The sequence below is a fragment of the Gymnodraco acuticeps genome, unplaced genomic scaffold (genome assembly GCF_902827175.1).
Source record: "Gymnodraco acuticeps unplaced genomic scaffold, fGymAcu1.1, whole genome shotgun sequence".
Lineage (NCBI taxonomy): Eukaryota > Metazoa > Chordata > Actinopteri > Perciformes > Bathydraconidae > Gymnodraco > Gymnodraco acuticeps.
Genome location: NW_022992310.1, coordinates 307,683 through 326,648, shown reverse-complemented (window position 1 = coordinate 326,648; position 18,966 = coordinate 307,683). Strand labels below are relative to the sequence as shown.

General features: G+C 41.9%; 1 protein-coding gene across 1 annotated transcript in view; it reads left to right on the top strand.

The window, feature by feature from the left end:
• si:ch1073-396h14.1 (disintegrin and metalloproteinase domain-containing protein 10) overlaps positions 1-18,966 on the top strand; it is a 58,299-nt gene that overhangs the window by 16,226 nt on the left and 23,107 nt on the right. The window contains exons 6-9 of the mRNA XM_034208256.1: positions 2,586-2,671; positions 3,506-3,628; positions 9,228-9,320; positions 10,498-10,666. Coding sequence (XP_034064147.1) covers positions 2,586-2,671; positions 3,506-3,628; positions 9,228-9,320; positions 10,498-10,666 — 471 coding nt within the window. The remainder of the gene's footprint in view (positions 1-2,585; positions 2,672-3,505; positions 3,629-9,227; positions 9,321-10,497; positions 10,667-18,966) is intronic.

Sequence of the window (18,966 nt, the reverse complement as noted above, 5' to 3'; positions counted from 1 at the left end):
TAATCCTGAAAGTAGTAAACGTTATCCGACAGGAAACAATCCTTTTATCTTCCCTATGACTGTGGTCATAAAGCAATACATGTGACCTTGTGCACCTGTTGAGTAAACAGGAGGAGTCACATGACCCAGCACGTTTACTTCACTTTAAACATGAGACTTGAGACCTTGAAATCTCAAGAAAGACATTTGGAAACATCAGAATAAACCACAAATGCTCTTATTGAAACATCTTGTTTTATTTCAAATCAAATCAAGTTTTATTTATATAGCACATTCAAAAGCAATTTTTGGTCGAGCCAAAGTGCTGTACATGTAATAAAAACACATTACTACAATCACAATAAAAGACAATAATTTACAACAGAAATATAAAAAACACAGGGCAATGTCAGGAGTCGTGCTCCGCTCTGACTAGAAGGCCAGGGAGAAGAAGTGTGTTTTTAGTGTTGATTTAAAAACCCCTAGGGTCTGGGCCGACCTCACATGGAGGGGCAGAGTGTTCCAGAGCCTGGGGCCAGCTGCTGCGAAGGCTCGGTGCCCTCAGGTTTTGAGCCTGGTCTTGGGCACTATTAGCAGCAGTTGGTCAGCAGACCTTAAAGCTCTGGCTGGGGTGTAGCGATGGAGGAGTTCGGCTATATAGGCCAAACAAATAAAAGGATTTAAAAATCAATTCGGAACCGAATTGGAAGCCAGTGCAGTGAGGCCAGAATTGGGGTGGTGTGGTCACGCTTTTTGTGGCCAGTCAGAAGACGTGCAGCTGCGTTTTGGACAAGTTGCAGGCATCTAATTGAGGCCTGGTCCATACCCACATACAGAGCGTTGCAATCTCGAGGTAACAAAGGCGTTAATAACCCTTTCTAGGTCTTTAAAAGATAAATACGACTTGGTCTTGGCGAATAGTCTTATTTTTAAAAAAGCAGGATTTGACTACGGTGCTAACCTGCTTGACGAATTTAAAAGTGCTATTGAAGGTCACTCCAAGGTTCATGACAGAGGGGGGGATGTTTTCATTGAGAGAAAACTTTGAGAGAATACTTTGACATGTATTATCTTGAATTGACCCTTTTTGGCACATTTTCCAACATTTTACTCCAGCATATAGACGCTTCTTGTCGTTAATGCCCCAGGAAACATCTCGTCCCCTGACACAGATAGTTTCTGTAATCCCTGGGCTGTTCCAATATGCATTTCCTTCCCCAATTAATAATCCTTTTTGCACATTTAGTTTCAACACATAAAATAGCGTCCTGTTTGCTCCAACAAACAGGAACATTAGTGGGCACCCAAAGTACCAAACCTTGTGTTTAACATCTGTGTAATTATTTATAGTTATTTGAGAACACGGTGTCATTTGGGTCACTTTGCGCCTACATCAAAGTGAGTCATTGAAAGTGTCTCTCATAGTCAGAACATGTTCAAGGACACAATTACTATTGACAGTGTTTGCTTTCCTGTGGGTTTCACCCTGCATCTGTGTGTGTGACTGAAGTGTTTGGTGTTCTCCTGCAGGGTGACACTCTGCCATCCACATCTCAATACTGTTTAATCAAGGATTTTGTATATAAATCAGCTAATTCAACGTAAAACTCTCAAGTAAGCGTTAGGCAAGGAAAGGCAATGCAAAGTTTATGTATATTGCACTTTTCAACACAAGGCAATTCAAAGTGCTTTACAAAAATGAAAGACATTAAGAGCATAAAACACATTAGAAACATGAAAAAGAAAATATAATAAAACACGAATAACACAGGTACATGAATACAAGTTGCAGTGTGAGATGTGAATAGTTCAATTAAACACTTGAAATTAAACACTTGAAATGTTTTGGCTCAATGAAACCTGATGTACTTATATGATTCTGTTTTCTTCAAGTTTGTATCTTCTTGGTCGAACGCACTTATTGTAAGTCGCTTTGGATAAAAGCGTCACCTAAATGCAATGTAATGTTAAAGTAGCAGCAAAAAGAAAAGTCTTCAGCCTGGATTTAAAAGTAGTGAGAGTTTGTTTGTTTGTCGCCTTTATTTATCCAGATAAAAATCCCATTGAGATCAACGATCTCTTTTACAAGGGAGACCTGCCGCACATTGGTTACACGTGTAACAGAAAACAAAAAGGACACATACAACATAATGACAGGGGGTGCAATTTACAAACGTATTCACAAAGACAGGTACCAGGAGTATCAAATATCAATTCATCAAGCTGTGCTTTGAAATGATGCAGGGGAACCAAAATGCTCATTTTCAATATGTTTTGCAGAGTGTTCCAAGCTAGAGGAGCTGCGCACATAAAAGCTTTAGTGCCTAAAACAGTCCTAGCACTTGGTACATGTAATAAAAACACATCCTGGGATCTTAAGCAATAGCTACTTGCGACTCTCTGTGATTTCAGTGAGCCGATGTAAGGTGGTAGTTTACCCAGCAGCAGTGGACCTGCAGGTTCCTGGGAGTTTGTTCCAGATATTTGACAAGACCCCTAACCAAATTCTCACATTCCTCTACCCCTATAATCTAAGATACCCCTAAGTAAGATATCTTCTCTTTATCCTGAATGTGTGTCTGAGTGTTTCTGTTTGTTTTGTGCAGTCCTTCCTTCCATGAGAACGGACGCTGATGGTTTCTGTGGAGCAGATCATCTGAACGTCCTCGCCCAAAGACTCAGAGCCGACCAGGTATGACAGTTCAGACATCACCTCACAAACACTGACGCACTCTCACTCCTTCTTTCTTTTTCTGTCCTTACCCATAAAAAAGTCCTCCTCTGCAAAAACCCATTTATAGCCAATTAACTCCTAACCCAGAACAGTTTGTCTGATTCACTTGTAACCATAACTGACCTTGTCAATGAGCGTATTCATTTGTTTGGCCACTTTTATTTAGCCTATTGAGTCACCAAGAGCTATATTCAGGATTGATTTGACTTCCAGCACAATGCTATGACAGTAACAAAACATATGTAGACATAGAAAACCAAAAAAGGACGACCTGCATCTTTACAGACTTAAACTTCTTTACCTCCAAACCCAATGACCTTTGCGCTAATTACAGAATAAACATCTGCCAAGTCTATTTAGCTGATTTCCCCCTTGGGTACTCCATTTATCCGTGACTTTTGACCGACTGGGTGGTTTTCCCAGGGTACAGTGTAAACAATGGACGTCGGGACATTAATATGGATCCATTTTTAACAACATAGCTGCCTGTGAAGATACCAGTGTTTGGTAATCAAATGGTCTGAACAGATGTTTGTTTTCAGTACAGCGTCCATGCTGTGTTCCTGTTCCCTTTCCCACTGGGACACGTGGCGACTCATTTTCGACGTATTTTCATAAGCCAGGTTCTTGACCTGCGAAATCAGGATTAATATTAAACCAAATCTCAGTGGAAGGTCAAGTGCATGCTGGGAATTTAGCAGGATTCAAATCTGTCGTATACAGCGAGTCACCTTTAAAATCTGCTCAAGTGTAATTATTTCCTTTTTCGTGTTTCTGCCATTTCTCCTACAGGAGGCGCCAGTGAGCCGGTCGAGGAGAACAGTGGATGAGTCAAAGACCAGCTGCCTGATGCACATTCAGGCAGATCACCTTTACTTCAAGAAGTTCAAGTCTGTAGATGCTGTCGTGGCTCAGGTGAACTCTTCAAAACTGTCTTTAAACACCATTGCATTCTCGAAGATGGTCATGTTTTCGGTTGTGGTTTGTCTGTTTGTCAGCAGGATTACAGAAATGCTACCGGCCCAATATTTATACAACTTGATTTAAAGGTTGAGCATGGGCCAAGAGAGAGCCCAATTCATTTCAGCATCTTCACACATGCTTCACTTTGGTTTACATTGCAAGACAGGGCATTTGTACTAAGAGGACATATTCTGCTGATGTTCAGGTGTATATCAGTATGTAGTGTCTCTACTTTAAAGAGTCCTCTCCTGCTGATGTTCAGGTGTATATCAGTATGTAGTGTCTCTACTTTAAAGAGTCCTCTCCTGCTGATGTTCAGGGTGTATATCAGTATGTAGTGTCTCTACTTTAAAGAGTCCTCTCCTGCTGATGTTCAGGTGTATATCAGTATGTAGTGTCTCTACTTTAAAGAGTCCTCTCCTGCTGATGTTCAGGTGTATATCAGTATGTAGTGTCTCTACTTTAAAGAGTCCTCTCCTGCTGATGTTCAGGTGTATATCAGTATGTAGTGTCTCTACTTTAAAGAGTCATCTCCTGCTGATGTTCAGGTGTATATCAGTATGTAGTGTCTCTACTTTAAAGAGTCCTCTCCTGCTGATGTTCAGGTGTATATCAGTATGTAGTGTCTCTACTTTAAAGAGTCCTCTCCTGCTGATGTTCAGGTGTATATCAGTATGTAGTGTCTCTACTTTAAAGAGTCCTCTCCTGCTGATGTTCCGGTGTATATCAGTATATAGTGTCTCTACTTTAAAGAGTCCTCTCCTGCTGATGTTCAGGTGTATATCAGTAGTGTCTCTACTTTAAAGAGTCCTCTCCTGCTGATGTTCAGGTGTATATCAGTATGTAGTGTCTCTACTTTAAAGAGTCCTCTCCTGCTGATGTTCAGGTGTATATCAGTATGTAGTGTCTCTACTTTAAAGAGTCCTCTCCTGCTGATGTTCAGGTGTATATCAGTATGTAGTGTCTCTACTTTAAAGAGTCCTCTCCTGCTGATGTTCAGGTGTATATCAGTATGTAGTGTCTCTACTTTAAAGAGTCCTCTCCTGCTGATGTTCAGGTGTATATCAGTATGTGTCTCTACTTTAAAGAGTCCTCTCCTGCTGATGTTCAGGTGTATATCAGTATATAGTGTCTCTACTTTAAAGAGTCCTCTCCTGCTGATGTTCAGGTGTATATCAGTATGTGTCTCTACTTTAAAGAGTCCTCTCCTGCTGATGTTTAGGTGTATATCAGTATATAGTGTCTCTACTTTAAAGAGTCCTCTCCTGCTGATGTTCAGGTGTATATCAGTATGTAGTGTCTCTACTTTAAAGAGTCCTCTCCGGCTGATGTTCAGGTGTATATCAGTATAGTGTCTCTACTTTAAAGAGTCCTCTCCTGCTAATGTTCAGGTGTATATCAGTATGTAGTGTCTCTACATGTCTCCATGCTTTAAAGTTCAAAAAGCTCTTTATTTCTCTCATACTGCCTGTGCTGCAGCACCTCTTTTCACCCTCTGTCTGAAACCAGAGCCCAGTCTGCTCTGATTGGTTTGCTGGCCGGCTCTGTTGTGATTGGTCAACCACCAAATCGCGTCCCTTAGCATATCACATACAATGTGTTGTATTGCTATCCAATAGAAGCGCGAGTGTTACAGTGATGTCACTATTTACAGAAGTAAGTGGGAAAATCAATCAAGGAAGAGCCCTATGCATTTAGATTTGAGTTGGACAAAATCATGGGTCGGACCCACAAATTAAATGACCTTTCGCGAAGGTCTGCGTTTTTGAGTATCTTTTCACTGAGACAAGAATGATGTTTCACATGATACACAGAATGTTTGTCTAACCATGGGTTAATCTTTAGCTCAGTATCAGTGCTTCTGACGGAAGTCAAGGGGTTAAGACACCTAAAAAAAACTCAAATATAGATAAAAACTAGAGGTGACTGAGGTTTAAAGTGCAGGCTCTGTGCCCTTATGTTATCCAAACAAAGGAAAGGCTCATGCCAGCTAGAACATGAAGCACTTTGGATGCTGCTGATGTTCCAGAGGACACAATGTACTGCAGAGCTTTTCTGGAACATCAACCGGACTTCCTCCGCTGAACTGAGCGAGCCTAAATCTTTCTCTGAATATGGTGTCCTGTACACGGTGCTGAAATCAAAGTTGACCTGATGTATTTCCCAGTTGTTCAGTCTTATCTTGATAGAAACGAGTGAACAATATGCGAATTACGTCATTTGGCACTAGATCCGTCCTATCTTGTCGTGTTACCAAACAGTGTGCAAGAGAAGGACATTGAACATTTCATTTAATAAGGTTTTAATGGTGAATTCTCCTTTATTCACCTGAACTGACCTTCTGTATTCTGAGCAGTGTGTGACCTCAGTTAGACGGCATTATCGAATGTTCTAGATAAATGTTATCTCTGATTAAAGGAGAGTTTTGGAGGAATGCCAACATTTTGATCATGACCGGAGCTTTTTTTGTTTCGTTTCTAACGACCACATCTTGTGACTATAAGGAAATTAGAGGAAAGCTATTTGTTTTGAGATAGTGCATTATTTGCCAGTGACAGATTCAACAATACTAAATAAAGGGCCGAGCTGTTGAGGCTGAATGAGGCGCCACATGCCAGGGTCTCACACAGCTGCCGGGGAGGTACACAGGGGCACGTTGGGAAAAACCAGACTCTGCCAGGTTTTAAAGGCCTGGTGAATAGCCGTCAGTACTCAAGGTTAAATAAGCAGGACCCGTCACCTCGTGTTCTTCCTTTAGTTACACCCAGCAGATCCAGTATGTACCTTCAGTATGACATCAAAACTCATGTGAGAGAGGAACTCCCTCTGGGGGGAAATTGTGATTTTGGCCTTTTCAGACCATTTACATGCACAAAAACATTTATAACACACTATAGGAGAGGGAGAACCACAAAAAGCATAAAAGGGCCTCTTTAAATATAAAGTACTTGAAAGAATGTACTTTATAACTTGCCACCTCTGAAATTAATGAACTCTGTGAATTATTTGGTGGCTATCATCCTCAATGTCAAACATTTTTAACCCCTTGTCCTGCGCTCTTGACCTTTGACCTTATCAGTGCTGCAAAATGTCACTGAGGAGGGGCCTTGGAGAGAAAATCATTAGTTTGATTTATTCTCCCTTTCAGCACATGTGGAACTGAATTAGTAAATGTGAAGTTGTTTGAGGAGGAATGTTTGATTTCCTGTCTGAGCTGATGTTGGCTGACCTGCGGTGAACTCACCGCGACATTCAGGTCAAGAGCTGCTCTCCCGCCGGCGCGCCTGCATTGCCTCAGTGACATAGGAAAGATAACAGTGATTTACGTGTGTGTGTGTGTGTGTGTGTGTGTGTGTGTGTGTGTGTGTGTGTGTGTGTGTGTGTGTGTGTGTGTGTGTGTGTGTGTGTGTGTGTGTGTGTGTGTTGTCTGTCTGAACAAAGAGTTTCTCAGAGGTCACATGAGATCCTAATATTGAGGTTGGCCACACACTAGGGTTGCGTTCCGATAATCCAAAAATTAGCTCCTAAATTCTAACCCTATCTCCTATTCCTTGACCTCTGAGTGAAACGTCACAGGGTTAAGGGATAGTGGATAGGAGAATTCAAAAGGACTTAGGAGAAGAGACCGCGGTACTTTAGAGAATCCGAATGCACTTTCACTATCCGAGGTGTTATGATGCGCCAGCGGACGTCATGAATGTGCGTCTGCTGCTGTGGGGAAACTATGGAAACTACAGTTTTCTATACAGCGGACTACAACATGGATGTTTAATAAGAACGAGGGACTACTGTAAACTCATCTAGAGACTCTGCACCGTGCTCTGATGCTGTTGCTTTATGCTTTATGAACGGGGACAACAGAGAAACATATTCTTCATGACCAAAGTTGGAATTGAAATTAAAAAAGGAAAGTGAAACTTATGCTCGTCACCCTCTCCCTCCGGTCCACATTAATACAAATGATCCCAATACGTATGATTGTATGAACTATGAACATATCTTAAAATCAATACAAATGTATTTATTATAACGTTAGTCCTTAACATCTATCTCTGTGTATATCACCATTCAAACATCTTTTAAAAGTTGAACAAACTCCACACAGCTCAGTGAAATGTTGACTTTATTTAATCATTTCAGTAAAAACTAACGTTCATATTTCTCTCTTTGATTATAATACTGATGAACGTTCAAAACAAAGCACTTTGGCAACTTACCACATACGTTTTAAAATGCTTAATAAGCACCGTAACTTTCATGATATAATGTCTCCGTCATAATCGTTTGTTGACTGTTGTGTGACGGCAAATGCTGCGGCTGCAAGGCATTGTGGGGCAGCATTTTCTCCTCTCCTTTCGGTTAGGGAGGTCCAGTGGTTCCTAAGCTAAAGGAGGTTATAAAGGAAGTTTGAAACCTCCTTTCCTTTCATTTAGAGAATTGAAACGGCACTTATCATGGCTGCCACTGAGGGACTTCCGGGTCATTTCACTTGGTTAGGAAGGTTCCTAAGCTAAATGGACTATTGGGACGCAACCTAGGACTTCCTCTAAATTAAAACCAATATTATGAAATTCAAAAGTTGATAAGACCTTAATTATTGGGGATGTTTTATGTGATCTCATTCGCATCCAATCCAGGTTCAGATCGGGACCATTTCACTATGTGCTTTTTTAATATTATATCTCTGTGTGATCAAAGTGAGGTCAGTAATTGCGTAAGTAAGTCTGTCCTTAGCTGACTATTATTCACACTAGCCTTTCACCTGCTGTCCGTCCTCAGATTCTTTCCACCTTTAAGACAAGTCTGTGATCCACTCGGTGGTGGTGGGCAGGGGAGCATCGGTCACGGTGCTGTTTACTTTTACAACACACACACACACACACACACACACACACACACACACACACACACACACACACACACACACACACACACACACACACACACACACACACACACACACACACACACACACACACACACACAGACACACTCATCGCTGACCTGTGTCTCCTGTGTGCAAGCTGTCAATATTTAAGTTTAGGTTAAACCTCAGAGGGACCTACTCGATGTTCCTGTCCTGATGTTCAGACTCAGACCCTCACATGGGACATCCCACACTGAAAACAGTCACCCTGCCTCACTTTACAGATGTATGGATCATAATTAAAACTTTGTTGGCGATGTTTGAATGTACTGTACTTAATATATAACACTGTGGGAGTGTTTTCAGAGTCAGGTTTCATCTAAAGCACATGTTTCAAACTCATTTGCCCCGCAGATGCGCTTGCAAGCAAATTAATTTAGACTCTCATTACATCTTGGTCAGAAATGTCACAACAATTGGTGGCTGTTTGTGTCAGTATGCTAAGGTTTTATATCTTTGCCGTGCAATTTTTCTTAATGCTGCAGGTGTGCTGTCAATTTAAGGAACATATTATATTTGTATTTGCTAGTGTTTTGTCAAGTTGCATGTGTGTTGAGTCCATGTAAACCTGAAACACAAAGCTTTTATGAACCGTTTTCTCACTTAAATACATGTTTTTCTCAGGTTGCGTCCTACATCCGTGTTGTGAATGACATCTACGACAAGGTGGACTTTGATGGAATCAAGCTGATCAACTTCAAAGTGAAATCCCTCAAAGTAAGACCTCTCTGCACTCAAACAACCACACCATTGAGCCACATCTAACCATGACGCACTTCGAATGCTTGTCTGCTTTAACTCCATAAAACCAGTAATCTGGGTTTTAACCAAATTAATTCTTATATCACAATGTGTCATGGCCTCGAGATAATTATATTAAAGTCTCAATTGGTGCTTATATGTCTTCTTTGACCAGTGAGAAAGTAAGGGTATGAGGCTCTCACTTCAACACGATTTAAAAAGACAAAAACAACATGTTATAGCGGGTTATGTAGAGGAGCGTGTAATGGTTTGTATGAAATAAGTACAAAATCAAAACTTATGAACGCAGTGGCGGACAAAGTACTCAGAAAAGTATTTGCAGCAGGTAGAGGGGGAGCTGTATTTTCTATATATTGCAGGTTAACTTGTAAATGAATGATTTTGTTAGCAACGTGACTCAAAGACTCAAATGCAACTTGAGACAAAGTTCAAAAACAAAGTACAACAACAAAATCACTCTTTCAGAGGCAAAGCATGGCAAAGGCTAAATGCAAAACCTTAAGTCTAAATTAACTTGACTCAAAGGTTGTTGGCATCAAAAGGCTGGCTCTCATTTCTGCACATGAAGCGAGACGAACAGGCACAAGACAAAGAGACACGAGGACTATATATACAAGAGGTAATGGGACACAGGTGGCCACAATCAAGGGGGGGGGGCTGACAATCACACTGGCGGGAAAACACACAATGACAGGAAGTTAAAAATAAAACAACAAAACCTGGCCAAATGAACACACATGACGTGATGTTACAGATTTAATATTAATTTGAACTATTTTCTGATTATATAATTAGTATTATTCATCTGAATCAAATCTACATAATAACTCGAGCTGAAGTCGAGTCAAAAGTCAACATTTTCCTCTGAATTCTATGAGAGTAGATTTATAAAGTAGTGGGAAATGTAAATATTTAAGAAAGTAAAAATACCTTAAGGACACTACTTAAGTAAATGTACCTTCCACCACTTATCCAGCAATACCTGCAGTATATCCTTTTTGTGCCCGGATCTAAGAAAAATCTGTCTTTTGGCATCGGTTGTTGGTACTAGTATCGCTCATTTGAAAGTGATACCCTGCCCTAACGCCATGTAAGCTCATTTACAGATCTTTGTGCGCCTGTCTCTCTCCAGATGATGGCGGAGGAGGATCAAAACGACCCCATGAACCATCAGTTCATCGGGCCTGAGAAGCTGCTGAGTCTGTTCTCTGAGAACAACTGGGGCAACTACTGTCTGTCCTACCTGCTCACCAACAGAGACTATAGCGGCGTGCTGGGGCTCGCCTGGGAGGGCAAAGCTGGTGAGGCTCACTGAGACACATGTGCACGCAACTCACAACCAAACGCTCTGACACAAGCAAAAGGGCGGCGACTGTACTGTAAAATACTACGCCTTCTGACAGCAGGGAGTCTTTTGAACGTTTAGGTTGAGAACACATGTCAGGCTGAAGAGGAATGTGAAACAGATATAGTTCTGCTCTGCCTCTCTGTGTGAATCTATGCAGGAATCTCTGTTTATATATCAAGGTGGAGCTTTTTCACTTTTGATAGAAACCAAAACCAGAGGTCACTTTCAACACTCACAGTTTCCAGATCAGTGAGAATGATATGATTGATCTGTTGCAGTGGTGTAGTGGGGATTTTTTTACTGGGTGGACGCAATGTCGACGCTCGTGAACTGAACTGTCAACGGGGGGGGGGGGGGGGGCAACTTACATGATGCCGGTTAAAATAATAAAGGACGGTGCCGGACGTCAGCGAACCGAACTTTCTGCGCGACTGTCACTCAAATGCGGGACATAGTTTCAATTTGTGGGACGCGGGTCACCCTAGTCATCCCAAACAATGCCGCAAGTGTGCAGTGCACTCACAAAACGGGCAGACAGCAGGTCTACAGAAACTACCGGTATAGGTACTTAGTCCTACTTTAGTTACTGTACTGCAAAAACACACACACAGACTCAAAACCATGGACACACCGGCACATAAACAATTTATAGGCCTAAGTTGCATAAATGCTTAGACTTAGACTATTACAAAAAAAATCATGCTTCAAAAAAGTGGGGGCTCCAAATAAGTGGGGGGACGGCGATCCCCCGCGTCCTACACCACTGATCTGTTGTGTAGAAACAGCTTGAATCCAGCGGCAGGACATAATAAAAACAAGACGTACAGCAAAATAACAAACGCCACTAAAGTTAACTGAAATTTCTTTTTGCAACATGTGTTTTGGATGCACTTAGCTTGAGTTCATGGTATATTAAGAGTGAATGTTAGCCTCCCTTGGTTCTTCCTGGATCAGATGATGATGTGGCACACAGAGAATTAAACAGCTTTTATTTCAGGCCTTTTATACAAGCAGTGTTTTGGTTTCAGGAACCAAAAGGAAACATGAGGGAATTCCTTCATTGCAATCCGCAGCTGGCAGGCTGGCTGATGCTGGGAGGTAAATAGTTATTCAACCAATATAATAACAAACTAAAATATTTTACCAACCCTAGGTCTGACATCAATTAATAGCTGACATTTTCTTACAAATGAATGCACAGAAGCTGCTTTAAAATGTGTGTTGTCAAATAAGAACTTTTAACAAACAAAAGTAAATCAACTTATATTGATTGTATCAGGGAATGGTTGGTTGACCTTAATTCACACATTTACAAAAGTTTAACTGGTATAAAAACATGTCTCTGAGCTCTGCTGACAGACACACTGTGTGTTTAGCATGTTTTAAGACATGCATGTTGGTGTTGTTGAAGGAGGATCTTCCTTTTTGTCTATATTGTCTATTACCCAGACGCAGCTCTTGATTGGCTGAACTGAGAGGCGTGAGAGCAGACCTCCACAATATCACACACGCAAACACACACACACACTCTCCCAGGCATCTTAGTGAGGATTGCTGACTGCATTCCACATCACCATAGTGACAACTTACATGCTGCACACACACACACACACACACACACACACACACACACACACACACACACACACACACACACACACACACACACACAGTTGGGAATTTGCAGTGTCATGCTGCCTCGGAGTAATTAACGTGGATAATGTTTGACTTCCAGAAACAGATAAGCTCAACCCTGAGTGTCTCCACCAGTGTGTTACCAGTGTTGGAAAATCAAAGTCCCATTAACCATGTGACCTTAAACTCAAAGACCTTAATGTCAGTTCTGCTACAGCAGGGTGCACCATGCACACACACATGTAGACACAAACATGCACACACACTTCTGCTGTCAATCATTCAGACCTATCACACACACAGTTACTTTCCCTCCCCTCCTGATTCTAATTGAGGAACAAACACACATTTTCCACCCAATATGTTTGGAGTTCAGAGGGTTTTTTAGTGAGCTGTATGCTGTGTGAAAGCATTGCTGTCCTTTTAGGAGAAACACACTAGTTCTAATAGGCTATACATACATATCATTAAAATGTTGATATTTAATGCACGTCGTTAACTTTTCACTGTTCTGCCCATGAGAGGCTACATTAATATATAAACGTATAATAGATTTTTGAAAGGCAGACTCGTTTTTTTGGGAGATTGTGGTTGTATAATAATAACTCCCTTATAGTAATCCAGGCAGTGTATACATTTGAAACCTCAAAAATATGGCGTCTCCCAGTCGCTTCTCTTAAAATACCACAGTCTATGGCTCTGACAATGTAATACATCTTGTGAAACTTATTGTCATTGCATTGTTCAACCAGTAAAAGTAGGCTATGAGTTTTGATTTAAGCAAAACATCACAATCCTTGCACCAAAAACACAGATATTGCAACTCTTGCACTGATAGTTTTGTCAGTGATTATTACCTCCATCAAGTATGTTATGTATGTTGTTTGTCAACAGGATTACAGAAAAAAACCCTGTCGAATTTTCACGAAATGTTGTGAAAGAGTGTATCATTGGCCACGGAGAAAGCCACAACATTTCCGAGTGGATTGTGGTAGAAAAACTCCCTCTGGAGGGAACTTTTTTAGCCTTTGCACCAAAACATTTATAACAACACAATACAGGAAACCCCCAAAAAGCCGAATAGGGCCCCTTTAATATCAAAGATGAGAGTGATTGAAGTTGTATAATAACTGATATAAATCAGAGCAAAACCATAAAGAAATGTTGAATATAACCTGTGGTAAAACCCAGACAATCTATTGTTTTCACACGAGGAAAAGGCCAAGTTGGTCTCACAATATAGTGAAATATTCAGGCAGGTCAATGAACTCTGGAGACAAAGAGAGCAGTGATGGAAAGCCATTAGACGCGGATATATTATGTACAGTACCTTACAGTACATCCCGAGCACAGCCACTGTACTTTTCTGAGAATTGTAGACAGAGTTATTGGCGGTCAAATGTCCCGCTGTGTCTGTTTTTGTTGTTAAAGGCATTATTAGGACACTGGGTCTCCCCCTGCCTGTGTATCCAAGGAAAGACTGCCCCTTTACTATTGTTTGTTTTTTCATTTTAAACCATGTGAAAGAGAGAGAGATTGTGTGTGTGTGTGTGTGTGTGTGTGTGTGTGTGTGTGTGTGTGTGTGTGTGTGTGTGTGTGTGTGTGTGTGTGTGTGTGTGTGTGTGTGTGTGTGTGTGTGTGTGTGTGTGTGTGTGTGTGCGTGCGTGCGTGCGTGCGTGCGTGTGTGTGTGTGTGTGTGTGTTGTTTGTCTATGATGTTAATTGATACTGCAAGACCAAATACTCTTGGAAGTATGAGTTACTGTGTGTATGTGCGTCTAAGTGTGTGTTTCCTTCCTGATGGTGTGTGTATTATTCTGCAAGTGATACGCTTGTTTCTCGGCCGTGTGCTTTTCCAGCGAGCTAATAATAGGAGTCTTTCATTACGGGTCCTTTCTGTGGCGAAGACGAGAGGGAGGGGGGGGATACAATCACAGCCCCCCTCTGCTCGGGCTGCCAAAAGAACACAGTGGTTTCCAAACTAAACTCTTTCTAGGAAACCCGGCTCCTTGAATGGGCCAGGGAGGCCATTTTAGGTCAAAAGCTGGGAATGCAGGGGGGGGGGCTACACATCCAGAAAGCTTGAGTAACATGACTGAGGAGGTCTTTGCTCTTTTTTGGGGAGGAAATAACACGATAAAATACAAAGAAACTGTAACTTAAGGTAATGGACAGACATACAGAGTATAACATTACGTGAAGCAGATACAATGATACACTAAATGATATGATGTAACACATTAGTTAATATTCTATGGGTATGAGTGACTCTTGTATGAATAGACATGTGTTTGTTGAAAAAAAAGAAGGCCAGATGCAATTCATAGAAAAAAGGACAATTGTTTATTCTGTCTCACGTGATGCAAATATAATATAATACAAATTAAAAAAGGCCTATTATTAAACCTCTATCTTAAGGGTGCATTCACACCCACAGTTTGTTACATTGTTTCATTTTTCAGAAGGTTCAAAACACGGGCAAAACTCAAACGGACTATAAACTTTAAACGCAAGTCATGTGCACGGAAATGCTGTTCAACCATTGGTCAGACATTAAGGGGGTAAAAACGTAAATCCCGGCCATTTCTACCGGAGCCTCCGCCATGGAGCATCGGCACTTTCGGCAGGTTATTCTCATGCTGCTGTTAATCTGGAGATCAACAGACACTAGCGGCCCGCGCATATGATTATATAATCAGACAACGTCCGTTAACAAACATTATAACATAATGAGAGACGTTCTGCAGTAAGGAGGGGCGTTTCACCGACGACAGGTGTTCTTCATTTTATGTAGCTGACGGAGCATTTTTACTTTACACGACACTGTTCAACACTTCATTCTGCTTCACTCTTTAACTCAGGGGTGGGGAACCTTTTTCCTCTCAAGGGCCATTTCAATTTTTACAATATCCTCAGAGGGCCGTACAAATGATTGACCTCTGCTTAAAAAAACTAAAATCACAGCCCATTCATTTCATTCTGTGCAAAGAATAAGCAACCTCTTAATCCAGATATCTCACCATGACTCGCGCATGAATGCACGTGCACGGTGTGGCGTGACCACCAAAACAGAAAGATATGGACACAAGATGTGTGCAAATGTATTTAGTTTCCTATCCATGTGAACATGATTTAAGTGGGGGGGGGGGGGGGGGGGGGGGAGCTAACCTCCTCTAGGGGGGTCCGGGGGGGCATGCTCCCCCGGGAAGATTTGTTTTTAAATGTTGAAGTTGAAAGCTTCAATCTGGTGCACTTTGAGAGCAACATTAGGAGATCTATGGATACATCTCTCAACATCCATATGAAACAGAACTGGAAGCAGATTTATTTTCTTTATGAATATGACAAATCACTCTCCTTTCAAACTGTATTCTTGTTTATTAATAACAACTTTGTTTTACTGTCATATAGTATTTTATACCTGTTTACTTTATTCTCTTGTTTTTTTATAACTATAATGATCATAAAGATGTGGCTTTGCCTCACTGGTTGGAGAAAAAGCGTCTTATATTCGTTAGCATAGCTAGCTAACCAGATGCTAATAACAACAAAGTTATTGACTGTATGACAGATGAACAGATCGCCACTGGGCTTTCAGCTAAAGACACAGCCACGCAGAAACTGCAGCATGTGTACAGCTCCTTATGGGTACTGCAATTTCTGAAGTGCTGGAGTGGCGTTCTGGTGCTCTCCGTCAGAACTGCACCCCTGTCAGACGAGACATATACCACGTGATGACAAGTTAGACTCGTGTTGTGTTCAAGGACCCTGAACTTGGCCAGGAAAAACAGGCACTCGCTTGTTTAATTTTTTTGCGGTCTAGATTTCTTAAATTGTTTTCGTTTTTGCGTGTGTTTATAAATTACCTCGAGGGCCGTACCAAATTGTCTCGGCCGGAGGTTCCCCACCCCTGCTTTAACTAAACAACCGCAGATGTCTTGAAAGACTCTTTCGCTAAATATTTTTGAAGACATCCGTGTTCTTGTGACACGTAAATACTACGCTTCCTATGTTTTGGTGCGGACTGCGTTCACACCAGCAATTAACCGCTCCAGAGTTTGCAAGCAAGCGCTCCGAGACCACCTATTTTAGCGGACCAGAGTCCGGTTGTCAGCATTATAATAGGGCCAGGGCCAGGGCCAGGGCCAGGGCCAGGGCCAGGGCCAGGGCCAGGGCCAGGGCCAGGGCCAGGGCCAGGGCCAGGGCCAGGGCCAGGGCCAGGGCCAGGGCCAGGGCCAGGGCCAGGGCCAGGGCCAGGGCCAGGGCCAGGGCCAGGGCCAGGGCCAGGGCCAGGGCCAGGGCCAGGGCCAGGGCCAGGGCCAGGGCCAGGGCCAGGGCCAGGGCCAGGGCCAGGGCCAGGGCCAGGGCCAGGGCCAGGGCCAGGGCCAGGGCCAGGGCCAGCATGGGGACATTTGAGAGGCGAGCGAGACGCCCCCCCCAGCAACAAAACCAGACATCCCAGTGTGAGACAGACATGACGGGTCAGTGAAGGAAGACCTTCCCACTTCTCTTTTATCCTTCTTCCCTCCCTTTTCAGAGAATTTAGCTTTGATCTAAGAGGAGGGCGCCGGCCTTCTGCAGGTCGACCACCCTCAGACTGTCTTTGTTTGCTTGTGTGGGTAATTTATTTATTTTTTCTCCCCCAACATAAAAGAGGGATATTGGTACTTTAAGCTGTTAAGAGCACAGTTAATGAAGTCAATTCCTCTAGGTTTTCCTATAAAGAGGCGCTTTTCTGCTTGTGGGATGTTTCCTTTCCTGTAGTGTTTTTTAGGTTTTTGTGCATGTAAATGGTCTGCAAAGGCTAAAATCCCAAAGTCCCCCCCTGCCTGAAACACCTCCATTAGCCTCCTTTATTTACCTTCGTAACATAGTGACATCACTTTGTAACACTTGTGCTTCTATTGGCTAACACATTGTACGTGATAGGCTAAGGGGCGGGACATCTCTAAGAAGAGGTTGACCAATCACAACAGAGCCAGCCAGCTAACCAATCAGAGCAGACTGGGCTCTGGTTTCAGACAGAGGGTGAAAAGAGGTGCTGCAGCACAGGCAGTATGAGAACAATAAAGAGCTTTTTGAACATTAAAGAATGGAGACATGTTCCAGAGACACTACATACTGATATGACCCTAAAAATCAGCAGAATGTCTTCTTTATTGTTTTTCTGGCAAAAGCAATCAGGTGATTTCAAACAAAGGTTACTGTATTATCACTGACAGCCTCTTTCCCTTTTAACAGTACTTTAACCGTCTTTGCTCCTAACCTCTGCAGTGTCCTCATTGTTTCTCCAAAAGCAAAGATAAGGGTCACTTTTGTTTTTGTTTTTCAACCTCTAACCGTCCCTCACCGTTCCTGGACGTCACACTTACGCTCACTGTGAAACAAAAACATGCCGGTGGGAGATCCAGATAGCCGTGTCTGATTCCCACAATTCCCAATGACACGCAGTGAACTCTGATTTCTGCGAAACAGGCGCCAAATATCTTTAACAGACGTGCACCTCACGAGCCTTACCCCTCAAAGTGATACTGCTGGTCTTATTGTGTAAGAGGAGTTACATACAATTCACGTGACTGCATGGGAAGCAGTGAGACCTCCAACCTGAACCACATATGGGCACAAAGGGAGGGAACCAATGAGGAGAGAGCATGGAGGAAGGCAACTGATTGAAAGACTTGGTGATAGAAATAGGGAATGAAACATGATGATGGACGAGGAAGAGTGTGAATAGGGAAGGATGTGGAAGCTTTAATAATTGGGGATTTTAATGGGTTTAGATTTGAGGTACAGGATAGGGTCTTCCAATGCTCACTATTAAGTACATGTTTGTCCCATTTACGATAGATTTAATAATATGTTATTGTCAAATCATGTCGGAAATGTACTTGCATCACAGCAGCTTCATTTGCAACATCAACTAGGATAAATATATAAAACAAGAAACAAGAAAACAGTTATCATAACATGACAATGCCCGAAGACAGTTTGTTTATAACTCCGTATTTGATCTTAGGATACACTGGTGCTTCAGTCTGATCGTGGGGACCAAGGTCTCTAAATGCCCACACAAGTGAATCATTCACAGACAGTTTTATGTTAACAATTCATACACGCTTTTCAGGACATGGTTGGGGTCAAAGACACTGTTGTTGGCCAGTCTCAACATGTTATAGATAGATAGATAGATAGATAGATGGATGGATGGATGGATAGATGGATGGATAGATAGATGGATAGATAGATAGATAGATAGATAGATAGATAGATAGATAGATAGATAGATGGATAGATAGATAGATGGATAGATAGATAGATAGATAGATAGATAGATAGATAGATAGATAGATAGATAGATAGATAGATAGATAGATAGATAGATAGATAGATGGATAGATAGATAGATGCATTTGACAAAAAATGTATTAATTAAAACCCATTGACTTTGAATGGGGAACCAGAATCATAGGAATCATAAAAGAATAAATGACCACACAAGCCACGTGTTAAGAAGTGCTAAAAAGAAAAACTAATGTTAAGGTCTTACATCATATGTCACTTGTTAGACGATTTTATCCAAAGCAACATACTCAATACTGTGGACAATCCCCACAGGAGC